General features: G+C 38.1%; 2 protein-coding genes across 7 annotated transcripts in view; one reads left to right on the forward strand and one right to left on the reverse strand.

The window, feature by feature from the left end:
- Nucleotides 1–603: 603 nt before the first annotated feature.
- LOC107047147 (twisted gastrulation protein homolog 1-A) lies at nt 604–7,524 on the forward strand. Of its 3 annotated transcripts, none has more exons than XM_015269889.2 (4): nt 604–1,022; nt 4,642–4,867; nt 5,966–6,172; nt 6,591–7,524. In XM_015269889.2, exons 2-4 carry the CDS (start codon nt 4,648–4,650, stop codon nt 6,899–6,901), a joined length of 738 nt encoding a protein of 245 aa, XP_015125375.1. In that variant the 5' UTR covers nt 604–1,022; nt 4,642–4,647; the 3' UTR covers nt 6,902–7,524. The 3 variants fall into 3 exon arrangements, with proteins under 3 accessions (XP_015125375.1, XP_015125379.1, XP_015125388.1); XM_015269893.1 differs by lacking the exon at nt 604–1,022 and adding an exon at nt 3,436–3,587; XM_015269902.1 differs by lacking the exon at nt 604–1,022 and adding an exon at nt 3,645–3,992.
- Nucleotides 7,525–8,336: 812 nt separating this feature from the next.
- LOC107047119 overlaps nt 8,337–14,256 on the reverse strand; it is a 75,847-nt gene continuing 69,927 nt past the window's right edge. For 2 of the 4 annotated variants that reach the window (XM_015269855.2, XM_015269864.2), the window contains exons 2-8: nt 12,754–12,874; nt 12,447–12,668; nt 11,785–11,860; nt 11,183–11,608; nt 10,036–10,251; nt 9,745–9,941; nt 8,337–8,975 (exon numbers count right to left, since the gene is read on the reverse strand). In XM_015269855.2, coding sequence (XP_015125341.2) covers nt 8,868–8,975; nt 9,745–9,941; nt 10,036–10,251; nt 11,183–11,608; nt 11,785–11,860; nt 12,447–12,668; nt 12,754–12,864 — 1,356 coding nt within the window. In that variant the 5' untranslated portion in view covers nt 12,865–12,874 and the 3' untranslated portion in view covers nt 8,337–8,867. Of the gene's footprint in view, nt 8,976–9,744; nt 9,942–10,035; nt 10,252–11,182; nt 11,609–11,784; nt 11,861–12,446; nt 12,669–12,753; nt 12,875–13,521; nt 13,601–13,684; nt 13,807–14,256 lie in introns of those variants that run through there. The other 2 variants (XM_015269861.1, XM_015269858.1) reach the window with 2 other exon arrangements.

Below are 14,256 nucleotides of genomic sequence, written 5' to 3' on the forward strand. Positions count from 1 at the left end.
ATATCCTCAGTCCTCATCCACAATTTTCCCATTCGTGTCAAGACTCCAATGACAATTCCGTACCCCTCGTATTTTTTGTCATGCCTGTTGTAATCTAGGATAATTAGCGCACAGGCGAGTGCCTCGGATTCCCCTAGAAAGCAATTTCCTCTCCTCCGGGAGCTCCCAGCGTGAGAAATGTCAGAAAAATAAATACGATATCAAGGATATTCCCAGGTGATGATGAGCCGAAATTAACGATCACCAAATTCTTCGTAGTTTGGCGGTAGAATAGCGGAGAGACAGGCATCGCAGATCGATTCGACAAGGCTCTGTTCGCCATGGGATTCGCCTCACGCGGTGGGGGAGACGTTTTCAGGTGAAACAAAAAGGTGCCTCGGAGGAACAAAAATGAAGAAAAAAACACCAAAACCCGTCTCTCAATCCCGCAGCGCAAAGTCCTCTTCTCTCGCTTCATTCCACACATTACGAATGCTCATTGTCTCTGTCTCACGTGAACCAAACTCGCCACTACAAGTGCCCCCACAACTCCTTCCTCTTCATCTCAAGACGACCAACCACCTCTCACTTCCACCGCCAGCAGTTTCTCTGGGTCCACGCTCTTCCCGATTCCCCACACAGTCAGAAGAGTGTCGCTACACCATTCGATTCGTCGCAGCGTCCTCGAATTTCATTTTAATTGGCATTTTTTTTCTCACAGAAATTAGTGGTCAGTTATTTTCCAGCAGTTTCGAGGAGCTTTCTACTGTGTTTTTGAATAATTTGGCGGTTGTTCGGACGTTTTGGAAGTGAATGGGGGAGTGGAGGGACCTCCTCGTGGGGTGCTCGCTGAAGGGAGGATTTTCGTCGTAGGACAGATAATCGAGAAAGGATCGGAGAAGCGAAATATGTCTCGTGGCCGCATGAGTCGCAGCGCTAACCGGTTGCAAGATCTTAAAATAGTTTCTCCGGCGTAGGTAACTGGGAATATAACGTGAGGAAACCTCAAGTTGGATTTTAACGAGGGTATTCAATAGCTTCAGGTAAATAGTACACATGTGTCAAGATGATGAACCGCGTCTCATCCTCAAACCCTTGAATTTCGCGGCTTTCGGTATAAAATTCCGGCTCTGACGGAATTATCGTCGTCTCTTGGGGAATATGTGGATTTAAAAAATAGTCTTTATGTGGAACAAGCGGGGATGTAAAAATATAGATACAGAGTTGTGTTTACGTAGCAGAGAAAAGCGTAATCCAGGTGGAGATGCCGCGGCTGTAAGAGCCTTGCTTATCCGAGTTATTTCATCGCCTCGGGCATCTCTCAGAGAACGTTCGGACTGGAGGCTGTAGCATGGTCATCACACTTCTTGTCCCTGGCTTCGCATTTCAATTTAATACCGAGATTTTACTGAAGTTGTAATGGCTGTTCTCCACGCAAACAATCGCAGAGTGTTCTTTACAGTTTTTTTAATATTTGGGAAAATTTTGAGCCGCCGCGCGCGAAAAGTTTCGTGGAAAAAATTGGAGAATAGAGAGGAAATTCTTTTTTACTTTTATTGAAATTCCATTGGAAATTCGATGGAAAACAATTTCGATGATTTACTCCGCGTTATTTTTTATAGATTATGTCTTATGGAGAGTATTTTATGTAATAAGTCAGGAGACTTTGATCTTTCTATTGAGATATTTTCTACAGAAATTCTTTGACTTGAATTTTCTATTTCTTTTTCTACTGTTCTTTTCTTTTTTTTCATTTAGAAAAATCAAACAAAAATACTTAGTCAATTTGAGCCGAGGAATCTCGATAGAAAAATTCATTCTACTGATTTTTTTCTATGGAATGTATTAGATTGAAAATTTCTTGAAAAAAAGTGCAAGGAAACTGCGGAATTTGTTTATAGAATCGGTCAGAAAATAATAGAAAGTACAATAGAACCAATGGAATCAATGATTTCATTTGTGAAATTAAACACCGTGGAATAATTTTTATTGCAATTTTTTATTGACTAGGAACGGAGGCGCCCGCGCGCCTATTTATGCATATTATTTTTGTTCCTTATTATGTACTAATTTATTCATTAAAAAGGAGTGAATGTCCGCTTTAATTATGTTTCAATTTTAGAAATGATTGAAAAAATACACTTCTGGGGCCATATTACGCGGTCATAATATGCGAAGAAATTTTATTTTCAATTTGAAACTTTGGAATATTTCAAGTTTATCTTAGCGTATGAATAAAAAATACTTATTTATGTATAAAATGTATAAAATAATATATATCATATATATCATTACCATTGTTATTTTACACATTTCATTTATAAGTATTTTTTTTTATTCAAAAGCGCAGATAAACTCGAAATACTCCTAAGTCTAGCTATACTAGGCGAAATCGATCCACCTCGGCATATTCTTTTATTGTATACTAGTTAAAAAAATCAATGCATAATAGTATATTTCAGTAGCGAAATGGTAAAAGGAGATAAGTTAATTTTGACTATTGACCAGTTTTCAATCAATATCTCGGAATCTAAGGGAGACAGCGAAATTTTCGTAATTACATTTGTTGTAGTACTCAATCGGCTCCACAAAAAAGGTTGTTACAAAAATTTCGCTATCTCCCTTAGATTCCGAGATATTGATTGAAAACTGGTCAATAGTCAAAATTGACTTATCTCCTTTTACCACTTCGCTACTGATTTCGATACGAGGGCGTAATACTGCATTTCAGGGCGAGCGCCATGGGGTTTTCGATTGTGTGAGGTTGGCACGCCGCGCCGAGGGCGACGACTGGCCAACCACGCGAGTAAAAAACCCCATGGCACTAGTCGCAAACGATATTTTTCCCTAGTAATTTTCACTTTTACGAGTTTGGGGAAGGGCCAAACTGTTTTTCGACCTGTGGGAGGTGTGTAGCGCTCCCAAGAGTCAAAGAGCACTTGTCCCACGAGTGTCGAACCCTATTTTCCATCACCAAGCGTGAAAAGTGGGATTTTGCGCACATCAAAAATTTCACTTTACACACAAGTGATGAAAAATATTTTTAATTGAAAAACTAATTAAAATTACTGAACAACACCACGAAAAACGCGCGTCCTTTCCGATTTTGAACGAAAAATGAAAAATACAGAGAATTGTCCATTCGGCAGCTGCTGAATCAATGGAACAACGAAATTTCTAATTTCGGAAGAAGAGAATTCCAATAAATCGCTGATCCGGTAGGGCATGTGGCAGCAGGTACTCCACCTGGTGTACCCGTGCCCCTCCCCTCCATTTATTATCACCCTAGTTTGAAACTCCGCCCGAGGATTGAGTCCACGGCTAAGGGTTGGGTTGGTATCATTACCTGGAAGACATCGTAAAACTGAACTACGGTTGAACAAGCCGAATACCCTGTTTACTCCGGTTGGAGGGGGGTTATTCACCGGTGGGGGGAGGGTCAAACATGCTGAGGTGCTCGGCAGGTCCTCTTAGTACTTTCGGTTTAGTCCTTCGATATTTCAGTTGAGTTCAGTTGCTCCACTTCTGTGAATTCTGTTTTTAATTTTACTCTCAATTTATTTATCTGGATTTTTTCAAGCCGCTGGGGTGACTGTCGAGTGTTCATCGTGAGTGTTTACTATTTATCGCGAGGAATTGAGCGGTGATTAATTGCATTTGAGGGGAAATCTCAGGAGAATTGGCCTCCAAATATTTTACGAAAATATTTCACCGGAAAATGGACTCTCTTATTGAAGATAACAGTGACTCTTCAATTAATTCCCCTGCTTTCGTCGAATCGTTTAAATACCGGCCATTTGGCAATTTAAATCTCGTGAAAATTCTGCATATTACATCACAACAAAAATATATTCGGTCAGTCTCTCTCGATGTTTGTTGACCATCATTGAGCACTGGGTGTTGGAGACTCCATTCCCTTTCCAATAATAATTCATGTACTATTGCTCACGTACTGCGTACCACAGTCTCCGGTTTTTGTGTATAAATAGATCACGGATAAAAACGATTAGAAAGTACGTATATCGATACGCATAAATCCCGGAATAATTTGTTGTAAACAAATGGATTTTCCGGTGAATAGTTGATGGATTTGAGGAATTGTGTGGGCTGTGTTTCGTGAAACGGTAGGATTTGGGGTTTTAAGAATGAAATTGAATTTATTAAATAGTTCTTTCACGCTAATAAACGTCCGGCTTCTTGCGTTCCGGTGGATTTAAACTGTATGACCTCGGGAATTATCGCTGATGGAAACCAAGTGGAATAGCGCTTATTATGTGAGCAACGGGAGGAAGAAATTTTGTTGGCACTCGGACGTTTTATTGTTCATAGGAAAATTTCAGCAGCGAAGTGGTCAAACGGTTAAAGTCGACTTAGCTCTTAGCTGAGTTTTCGATGAATATCTCCAAATCTAAGGGAGATAGCGAGATTTTCATATCTATCTTTTTTGAAGCTCCCAATGTGCTCTACCAGAAAGGTCATAACAGAAATTTTGCTATCTGCCTTAGATTGCGAGATATACATTGATAACTCGCGAATAGTTGAAATCGACAAAGCGTTTGACCACTTCGCTACTGATTTGTTTTCATCATTCGCATGGATTTATTCATCAATGGATGCATAAATTGTTTTATTCCGGGAATAACAGGGGAATTGATGTTTCAGGACACGATGACGTGGTGCCGAGTGCTGATTCTAGTGGGAATCACGGCGGTTCTCATTCTTTCAACAACAAGGTTTACCTATGCCTGTAATGAAGCCATTTGCGCCAGTGTCGTGAGCAAGTGCATGCTTACTCAAAGCTGTAAATGCGATCTTGTCACGTGCACGTGTTGCAAGGAGTGTTTCTCGTGTTTGTCTTATCTGTACGATGAGTGCTGCTCCTGTGTTGGTCAGTATAACGTGTTTTTTTATCCATCTTCTACATCGTGATATTTTTTTTATCCATGAAATGACCACTCAATTATCTCTCTCGGGGAAGTCGAAGGTTTAGCTGGAATTTTTTCACTCGACTGTCATGTTTAGGAGAGAAAAAAAATTGTGATTTCAAGCACCGGTTAGTGGCAATTTTCAGGAGAGCGATTTTTTATTTGATTCAGAGGAACTAATTATCAAATTTTCAATTTCATTGAAGATTTAATGGAATTCCTCATTTTTGGTAATCGTCTGATCTTCTAAGCTCCTCTCAGCCGTTCGATAAAATGTTCATAGAAATTTTTTTTATGCCTTATTGAATGAGTTTGAAACATTACGTTTGAAGAAAGCATCAGGAAGCGAACTTTCAGGGAAATTCATGAACAATTCGGAATTTTCAATAATCATCATGAAAATCAAATCAACCAATATAGCTATCGTAATCATCTTTTAACTTCGAGTTGATGGCATCAAAACAAACATTCTAAGCTATGTCATGCTTCAAATGAATGAATTCAAAGATATCCCCGGAATTTTGATTTTCAAAAGATGCAAATTTTTTGCAAATTTTCAAATCAATCAAAATAACGATTATTGCTAACGCCTTCATTTTCGAAATCGGTCGAAAGGACACCCAACTAAAGTCTTTATGCCATCATTCAATCAATTTAGAAAATTTTTTTAGTTATCGTGGGACAACCGATTTTCGAAAAAAATTCGAGAATTAAAAAAATTCCTACATTTGAAAAAAAAATCAATTTGATCCATTCATCAGCGAGCAGTTGAAGAAAGACTTTGTTACATACGTATACACCGATTAATTTTCAGAGGCGCGATTTTAAATTCGCCTTAAAGGGGAAAATCAAAAAATTTTAAATTTCAGTGAAAATTTAGTGGAATTCCTCATTTTTGATCAGCAGACCGATGGGGAATTCTCAATCAATAACGAATTTTCGAATTGTGATTTTCAAGATTCCTCGAAATTTCGTCAGCAAGGAGTTATCACACAAAAATTCTCAACAATGATGTTTGACGTCTTTGGATTAAAAATAATCATGGCTTCATGACTTTCCAGATTTATGTCCGAAGCCTAATATAACGGACAATCCACTGAGTAAGAAATCCCACGTTGAGGACTTCAGTGAACCCGTCCCTGGGCTTTTTCAGGCACTCACAGCGGAGCCCGATTCGCACGAGAGATGGATAACATTCTCGTATCCCGTGGATTTCGATGTTTCGATGTATCAACCGAAGCATGAGAAAGAGATTAAATATCACATGCGTAAGTGGATTGAGCTCCCCATAAGTGTAATTTCAAAGTGTTCGAATGAAAACTCTCTCAATGCAATGAATTGTCCCTCAATGCAATGAATTCAGTAGCGAAGTGATCAAACGGTTTAAGTCAATTTAGTCTTTAGTTGTGTTTTCCAGAAATATTTCCGAATTTAAGGGAGATAGTGACATTTACATAATAACCTTTTTTGTAGAGCGAATTGAGTGCTACTAAAAAGGTTATGCGAAAAATTTTGCTATCTCCCTTAGATTTCGAGATATTCATTGAAAACTGGCCAATAGCGAAAATCGACTGAAACCGTTTGACCACTTCGCTACTGAATTGTCAATTAAATGAGAATTGCCAATGCCGGAGTCGCGCATTGAGAAAACTACTGACTAATGTTTTCACTGTTCTTTTAATGCAGAAACCGTGGAGGAGGAGGTGCATCACCCTCTAAAACCAAATATAATGACAGTAAACTGCACAGTGGCCTATATGGCTCAATGTAACTCATGGAATAAGTGTCGTGCCTCATGCCAGAGCATGGGGGCAACGAGTTACAGGTGGTTTCACGATGGCTGTTGTGAGTGCATCGGTGACACGTGTATAAACTACGGAATCAATGAATCGAGATGCATTCACTGTCCAGCTGACAAGGAGGAGGATGAGTTGAAAGAGCCGTACGACGACTATGGCCAGGACGAGGACGAGCTTGTCGATGATGATCTCGACTAATTAATTTTCGAATACCGTAGAGGCTGAGGGGGAGGAGGGGGGAAAATTTATTATCAAGGACCTGCAGTTTTTATCAATCCGGTGACAATTACTCTTGCAATTTCGTGCAGTTTTTATTCTCTAATTTTATTATTAGATTCTAGTTTTAAATACGAAAGTTTTGTTCGTACGATGTTAATATTTAAAAGTAAGGAATGTGGTGAATTTAGATTGGGCAGCTCAACCCTTTGGAAGGGTTGATGGTTTTTCAACGTGAAACGATGGAGATCGGTGGAATAACTCGTCTGCGAGTGGCTCAAAGTCACTTGGTTTTTGTATATGATGATTGATTTGACAGTAAAGGATCATTGGGCAGAGATAATTGAAGGATGAATGATTCCGTTATTTTTTACTCGTCAATCGATTTTTAGACCGTATGATTAAGTTTTTTCTCATCTTTATTGTAATTATTTATCGTGATGCTCATTCTGAGGGTACTAGTGCCATAAAAATACAAAAGAAAAATTTGTACATATGAGGTTAAACGTGTGCATCACGAGTACGTTGATTCAAGATATATAAAAGATAATTTTATATAATATAAAGTAATAAAAAAGAGATGGACATTCTCTGCGTATCGCCAATTTTTTTCCAACTCTATTCATCTGTTAGTTTTTTTTTCGCTTCATTTATTTTTGTTGAGTATTTATTTTTGCTCTGAGAACGTTTTTACATTCTTCCACGTATAGAAAAACAATTAATGCAGATGTGTTTATTCAAGTGAAAAGAGTAAATCATAAGATCTCCGTAGACAGGATTGCCTGCTTCATTTAGTTATCAAAATTTAATGAAAAAGTTATCATGTGATTCATGTCGAGTTGCAGAAGTACATTGTTCAAAATTGTTGACTGAAATTTCAAGAATTTTCGTTACGGAAATTCAAAATTTTATGGAAAAATCAATGGAAACTGTGAATTTTAGTTTAATTGTTTCATAAAAATCAACAGAATAAACAGAAAAATTTTCAACTGATTGGGAATTCCAACTAATTTGGTACTGACTATTCATGTTTAGATTGAAAATTCAATGAATTTTCTAATTTTTGATAAACAGGATTGTGTTCTTTCCGTTTAGTCATCAAAATTTGATGAAAAAGTTATCACACGATTTATATCGAGTTCAAGAAGTGCATTTCATGGAAACTTCACGAAAAACCAATGAAAACTGTAAATTCTAGTTCAATTGTTCCATGAAAATTACCAGAAATTATAAAAATTCAGGTGAATATATTCTCGAATTTTCAACTGATTGAGAATTCCGAATAGTTTGGTACTAAATATTCATGTTTGGATTAGAAATTCACGTAATTTGGAATTCTTGTCCTCCTGTTGCTCGCAGACAACAAGATTCTCAACATCTCCTGCTGAAGCAATTCGTTCTTGAAATAAATTCACAATTAGCAAAAATGTCAGATTCGGCTTTATTACGTTTTCTTCTTTACAAGTCATTCTCCAGATTTTATTGAACATCAACTTATCTCGGTACTGGTCTCGATACTGGTACAAGGAAGAATCCCGAAAGACGTTCTTCGTCGGTAGGGGAGGCTCACACAGAAATCCGCATTTGATATGGAAATATTACATATGACGATTGAGTTCCACTCTCGGGTTCGTTCTAGAAACGATGATATTGCGATATTTTGGTCCGCGGGATAGTCATTGTAACACATTTAAATTTTCTGAATGCACTGAACAGTATTTTCTATTCGCAACAAACTTCTGGGTTTCATTCCAGCGAATGGAAATAGATAAATTAGTGAACAAACTTCAAAGGCTAAAATTGAACAGCTCCACGAAGCTTTCGCAAGTGTCCAACATTCAAAATTTTTCTAGTAAAAGAATTAACGAATTTGGGGAATTTGGGGAATTGCTCTAATGGAAAGTTTGCCTAGAAAAGTAATTCATTTATTTATTTATCATTCAATTAATTAGTTAGTCGGTGGTCTCTCATCCTGGAGCTCAGTGCTTTCTGGCAGTTTGATGAAAGGCAAGTCTCCACCGCTCCACATCGAATACAATTGAGATTTAGCTCCTTCCTGGAAAGCAGAATGGAACAAAGGGAATTGATACATTACATATTTTTCCAGAATTTTGACACAATGTTCAAAGGTCGATTCTTTCGAATAAATGGAATTGTTTATGAAAAAATCCCTTTTTGCCATTGGATTTTTTTATAATAAACGTTACTTTTTCGATAACAAAGTAGTTCTGCATGTTTTTTTTTGTAGAATGCATATTTTTTGAGTTATATATTATAAAAAGGATGTTGTTCAAAAATTTCGAAGCATCATAACTTTTCCAAAAAAAAAAGTTTCTTCTTTCCTTTCTTTTTTCTTTGGAAAATTCAGTAGCGAAGCGGTAAAATGGTTCAAGCATAGCCAACCATTTTCAATCACCAAATTTGGCAATTAAATTGCGTGAACAAAATTTGCCCAGAATAATTTTTGTTTGAAAATTCATCGTTTATAAATAAATAATTAAAATTGTTCAAACTTTCGGACACCTTGTACCCAACTACTCGGCCTTTAACTGAATTTTCGAGGAATATCTCCGAATCTACGGGAGATACCGAAATTTTCGTAATAACCTTTTTTATAGAGCGACTTGAGTGCTACAAAAAAGGTCATGACAAAAATATTGCTATCCCCCCTAGACTTCGAGATATTCATTGAAAACTGGCCAATATTCAAAATCGACTAAAACCGTTTTACCCCTTCACCACTGAATTGTTTGTCTGGGGGCCTCTGCGAATCACTGAGCGAACAAGTCATGCCTCATATTCATTATAAGGATAATGTTAATTACCCCGGCACCGGCACTCTCCGAGCCAGAACGACTATTAGCCGATAAACAGGATTCTGCTGATGAACTATTCTTCCTAGACGGAAGAAGATCGACATTAGCACCACCCTCTGACTCTCTATGCGAGCCATGATCGCTGTGAGATTGAATACTGTCTTTGCTGTCACGGTGGCCTGCACTTCCACTCCCCCCACTGTGTTCTATTTAAATAATAATAATAATAATAACAATGAACGACGGCATTGTTCAGAGAAAATTCGAGAGACTTTGGTTTGTCTTTTTCGGGAAAATTACCCGAGTCACGATGGTCTCCGCTGAGTCCACTGTGCCCGGATTGGTCAGAGTGATCACTCGAGTGTGAATCTTGGGGCCAACATCGTGGTGATCCAACTCTCCGTGAATCCGGCCAAACGGAGCCATCGTAATTAGTTTCGAAGCTACATGTCGTCAATATCACACCTGGCACGTGTTGACTGTTAAAGACTGATAGCTGATTTGACGGTCTGACACCTGAAGACACATTCAATACAATTTTTTCCCTTTTATTCCCTTTCTCGCTTCTAGGTAACGATAACGATCTTGACGCTGTGACAAAAAATCGAAATTTCAAATTTCGTCGAACCTTCACTAGAATTCCAATGTTTTGCGCAACAAAACATGCAGTATCATAATTGAACCGAAATTGACAGCTGGATTAATTTATCATCAAATTGAGAATTTTCTCAGACGAAATTTCCTGGAATTTTCGGGAAAATGTCACTTGATAAAAAAAAATTCCGAACAACATTGGCTCTTACGTAAGCTTATTTTTTTAGATGATAATATTTTAGAGATAATGATCTCTAACACTGGTAGAAATAAAATTTAATTTAAAATTACAGTGAAAATGCGAATGAATTTCAAATTTTTGTGCCGCAAACAAAAATTCAAGGATACATTCTCCTGAAATTTCCTGATTTTTACTAGTTTTTATGGAATAATTCTACTAAAATTAACAATTTCATTAACTTATCCTTCAACCCCTCACGGCCCTTCTGTTACCAAGCGTAGTATGTGCTCAATACCACTGCAATTCAATCATTCCTAATGAACGAAAAATTATAAAAGCGTTATCTAATTGGAGCTACAGTACTCCGGTTTCCAATTTTGTTTGTTCTTCACAGATTTGAAAACAATCATTTTGAAAACAAGTATTCACGTTCGCGTCGACACCATGCGCCGACCGCATCCGTGAGGAGTTAAATTGGGAATTGTGAATGACGAAATTCCTCGAAATTTCTGCGGAACTGTCGCTCAATAAAAAAATTCCAAATTGCGTACCAGAAATGGCAACAAAAAATTTCCAAGTGAAGTACATAAGCCTCTAATACTCTCATTTTTCATCAATCCGTGGTATTTCCTCATTTTATTCCCTAAAGATACAAAACAACAATTCAATAACCTGGTCGACACGACAACAACTGAATGGCCTCCTGCAACCCATCCTGACTAGCCATCCCCGAGGACTTCCACACTGAGTCAGGGGTAGTCGACCTGCTTCTATCGTGATGTGGAACCCTGAGCCTGGACCTCTCCTCCTGCCTCGGCCACTCATTGATGTGCCTGCAATCCCAGGGCATGGACCACCGTCTCATCGTGCTCTCCGTCGACTCTCCGGACATCTCAGCGGCCGCCGTTTCGGACCACCGTCTCTGCACCTGAAGAGGGAACAGGGGATACCTCAGCGGCGATCTGTGACAATTCTGCTGGATTGATGACGATGACACTGGCGTCGCCGGGCTGTAAAGTCGCTCGAAGCACTGTTGAAGCGCTGCTATGTCACATTCCGTTTTTCCTCCTTGGGAGCACGAACATTCGGCTATTCCTCCTGAATTTTATTTTATTTACGCTTTTCTTAGTTCTTTGAAAATATTGCGGGATCAGTTTCAAGAGCTTTACTCTTCTCTAATCTAAGAAAACTCTAGTTTTCACAGTTTCAGGCAATGAAACAAAAAAAAAATGTGGATGGATTGGTGAAATTTCAAGTTTTATCAATGCTCTCACCTAAACATTCGCAACACGCGACACAGAACTGATACTGCAGATTAATGAAGGTCAGGAGATTGTCACGCAGTATATCCTGAAACCGGAAACAATGTATCTACCGTTAACACAGACGTAAAATCAATATTAGAAGATAGATAAAGTGACTTTGACTACGATTTACCGTCAGGGATCCAATTACTGAACAAACTTTGTTTTCTATTTCTTCATTCACATTGGCACGAAAAATCGTCCAATATTTATCACTTCGGTGATTTTTCCTCGCTGAAACTCTTCTTAATATTCCCAATTGCACAAAAATTTCGCAATTGTTTATTATTCAAACATTGATCGTTTGAATTTGAACAATTTTCTATTATTTATTCATAACAATGGAAAAAAAAGACATCTTTGCAAAATATAATTTGAATCACACGAATTAGCATCAATTTTTTCACCGTATCATGCAAATTTTTTGTTTTAAATGAAAATAAAATGGAAATGAGCGAATTTTTTCTCATCCAATTTAGTGCCCTCGGTTGACTTACAAATTCGATGATCAAAAATCTCAGAAATAAATCCTGGGATATCTCTATCACCATGATTTATTAAAAACCCTTAAAATAGAGTCCCCAAGGTCATCCCCAGGACCCCAAACAGAATGAAATTTAAATAATACTGACGTGTTTATCCCCGTCGTTATCGCGTGCCTCGTGGTCCCTAAGTGCAGCAACCACGTGGTTTTTAACAGTATTACTGGCAACGCCAGTAGCCCGAGTCAACTCTTCCCATCCAGCTAAACACTGGCCCGTTAATCTGCAGTCGAGAACTGCATCGTGATTCGACAAAAGTACTTGCAATGATTGGGCCAACTTCGTACCAGCGGAGCATAGGCCATTGAGCATCTGTCAACAGAACAGTGTCTCAACATATCCGAATGAAACTGCTCATTTCAATTAGAAAGAGAATTCATTTCGAAATATTTCTCACCTGCAAGTAGGTGAGCCAACTACCGAGGCACTCGTTCACCTCCATCTGACTTTTAATTACTGGATTGTCACCGTTCGTCTTCGCATCGTTTCCCCCACCTCCTTCGGCCATTCTTCGGGCTCTTTATTTAAAAAATAATGCGATTTTGAATAAATTCCCGAATATTTTCTTCGGTAAATCCAATTTCGAATATTTCACGTGTGAAAATAAGTAGAAAAATTCTAGCGAATTGTCGAGAAAATTTCATTAATTTTCATGACGCTGTCTGGACACGGACATCTTCAATGATTCGTTTGATAAGAAATACTATTATTAATTAATAATATAAATAAAATATTATTGAGTGCCATTACTGGTTAAACTAGTTGAACTAAAATTAAGTTAACGCTGTACGATTATAGCCATGTAATTGGCCTCGGCTGTTTGGCTATAAACTTAATAAATAGATAAATAAATAAATAAATGAATAAGTAAATAAATAGCATTTCTATTTAACTTTCAGTTATTGGCCGATTACATTAAAAAATTCTGCAGCTCAATCTGTGCGTTTATTTTCTATAAAGTGTATTGTTTAAATTCTTCACTGAAAAGAGAAGAAAAAACTTAAAATTATGCCAAGGAATTCCTACAGAAAATGTGTCATAAGAAAATCGTTTCAACTGGACTAGTTGACTAGAAATCCCACAGATTTTTCTACCGAATTCGCCGGATTTATCACCGAAGAAAACATGCAATTGGTTTCGTTTAATCGACGAAGTAAATATTTACCACATTATTCATCTATTCTAAATGAAAACGGAAGGAGGGTATAAACAAGGCGCCTGGGGGCTTTGACCCCTCTCAACATCTCAAAACAGAAGCTGAATGCATTCACTTTACCTCGTGCGAGAGAATGAAATTAATCGAATAATCGTAATTTTAATGGACTTACATTTTCAATTTCGATGCGTGGCGGCCCTCGCGGGGCCGCGGGCCCGGGAAAACTGATGGTAACCCGTGTAGAACGTGTATTGACGTGAAACGACAGTGACCGACACCATGATGAGCATCAGAGCGCACACGCTCAGTGGTCGTGAAGCCTCTCCAGCTATTTCACCCTTCTTGCCCCTCGTGAACCGACAATTTGTACTTGCGCACATTGCACTTCAAATCTCCCCCGATTGAAGTTGCATTCTCTTCTTGATCAACCGCTGGGGGCCTCAGGCGAGCCCCTCCAAGGATACACTCCAAGTTTACGATAAGGTAGAAGGTGATTTTATCCTTATAATTAAATAATTCAAAATAATCCGCGAAATTGAGGGTATCTTCCGCGCGAGAGAAAAAATGAAAAGGTCATCGTGGAGAAATATCAACGGGTCTTCAATGCATAAAAGGTCATTCACTCACTGAATGTTTGTCTGAATAGTCATTCACTTGACAAATAGGTAGCTGAAAACAGACAATTGAGAGGAGTGAACTAATTAAAGGAATGAATGCCACTAAACAGTCAGAAGAGGCCATTCA

The sequence above is a fragment of the Diachasma alloeum genome, unplaced genomic scaffold (assembly GCF_001412515.2).
Source record: "Diachasma alloeum isolate Michigan unplaced genomic scaffold, Dall2.0 Dall_scaffold_00183, whole genome shotgun sequence".
NCBI classification, from domain to species: Eukaryota; Metazoa; Arthropoda; class Insecta; order Hymenoptera; family Braconidae; genus Diachasma; species Diachasma alloeum.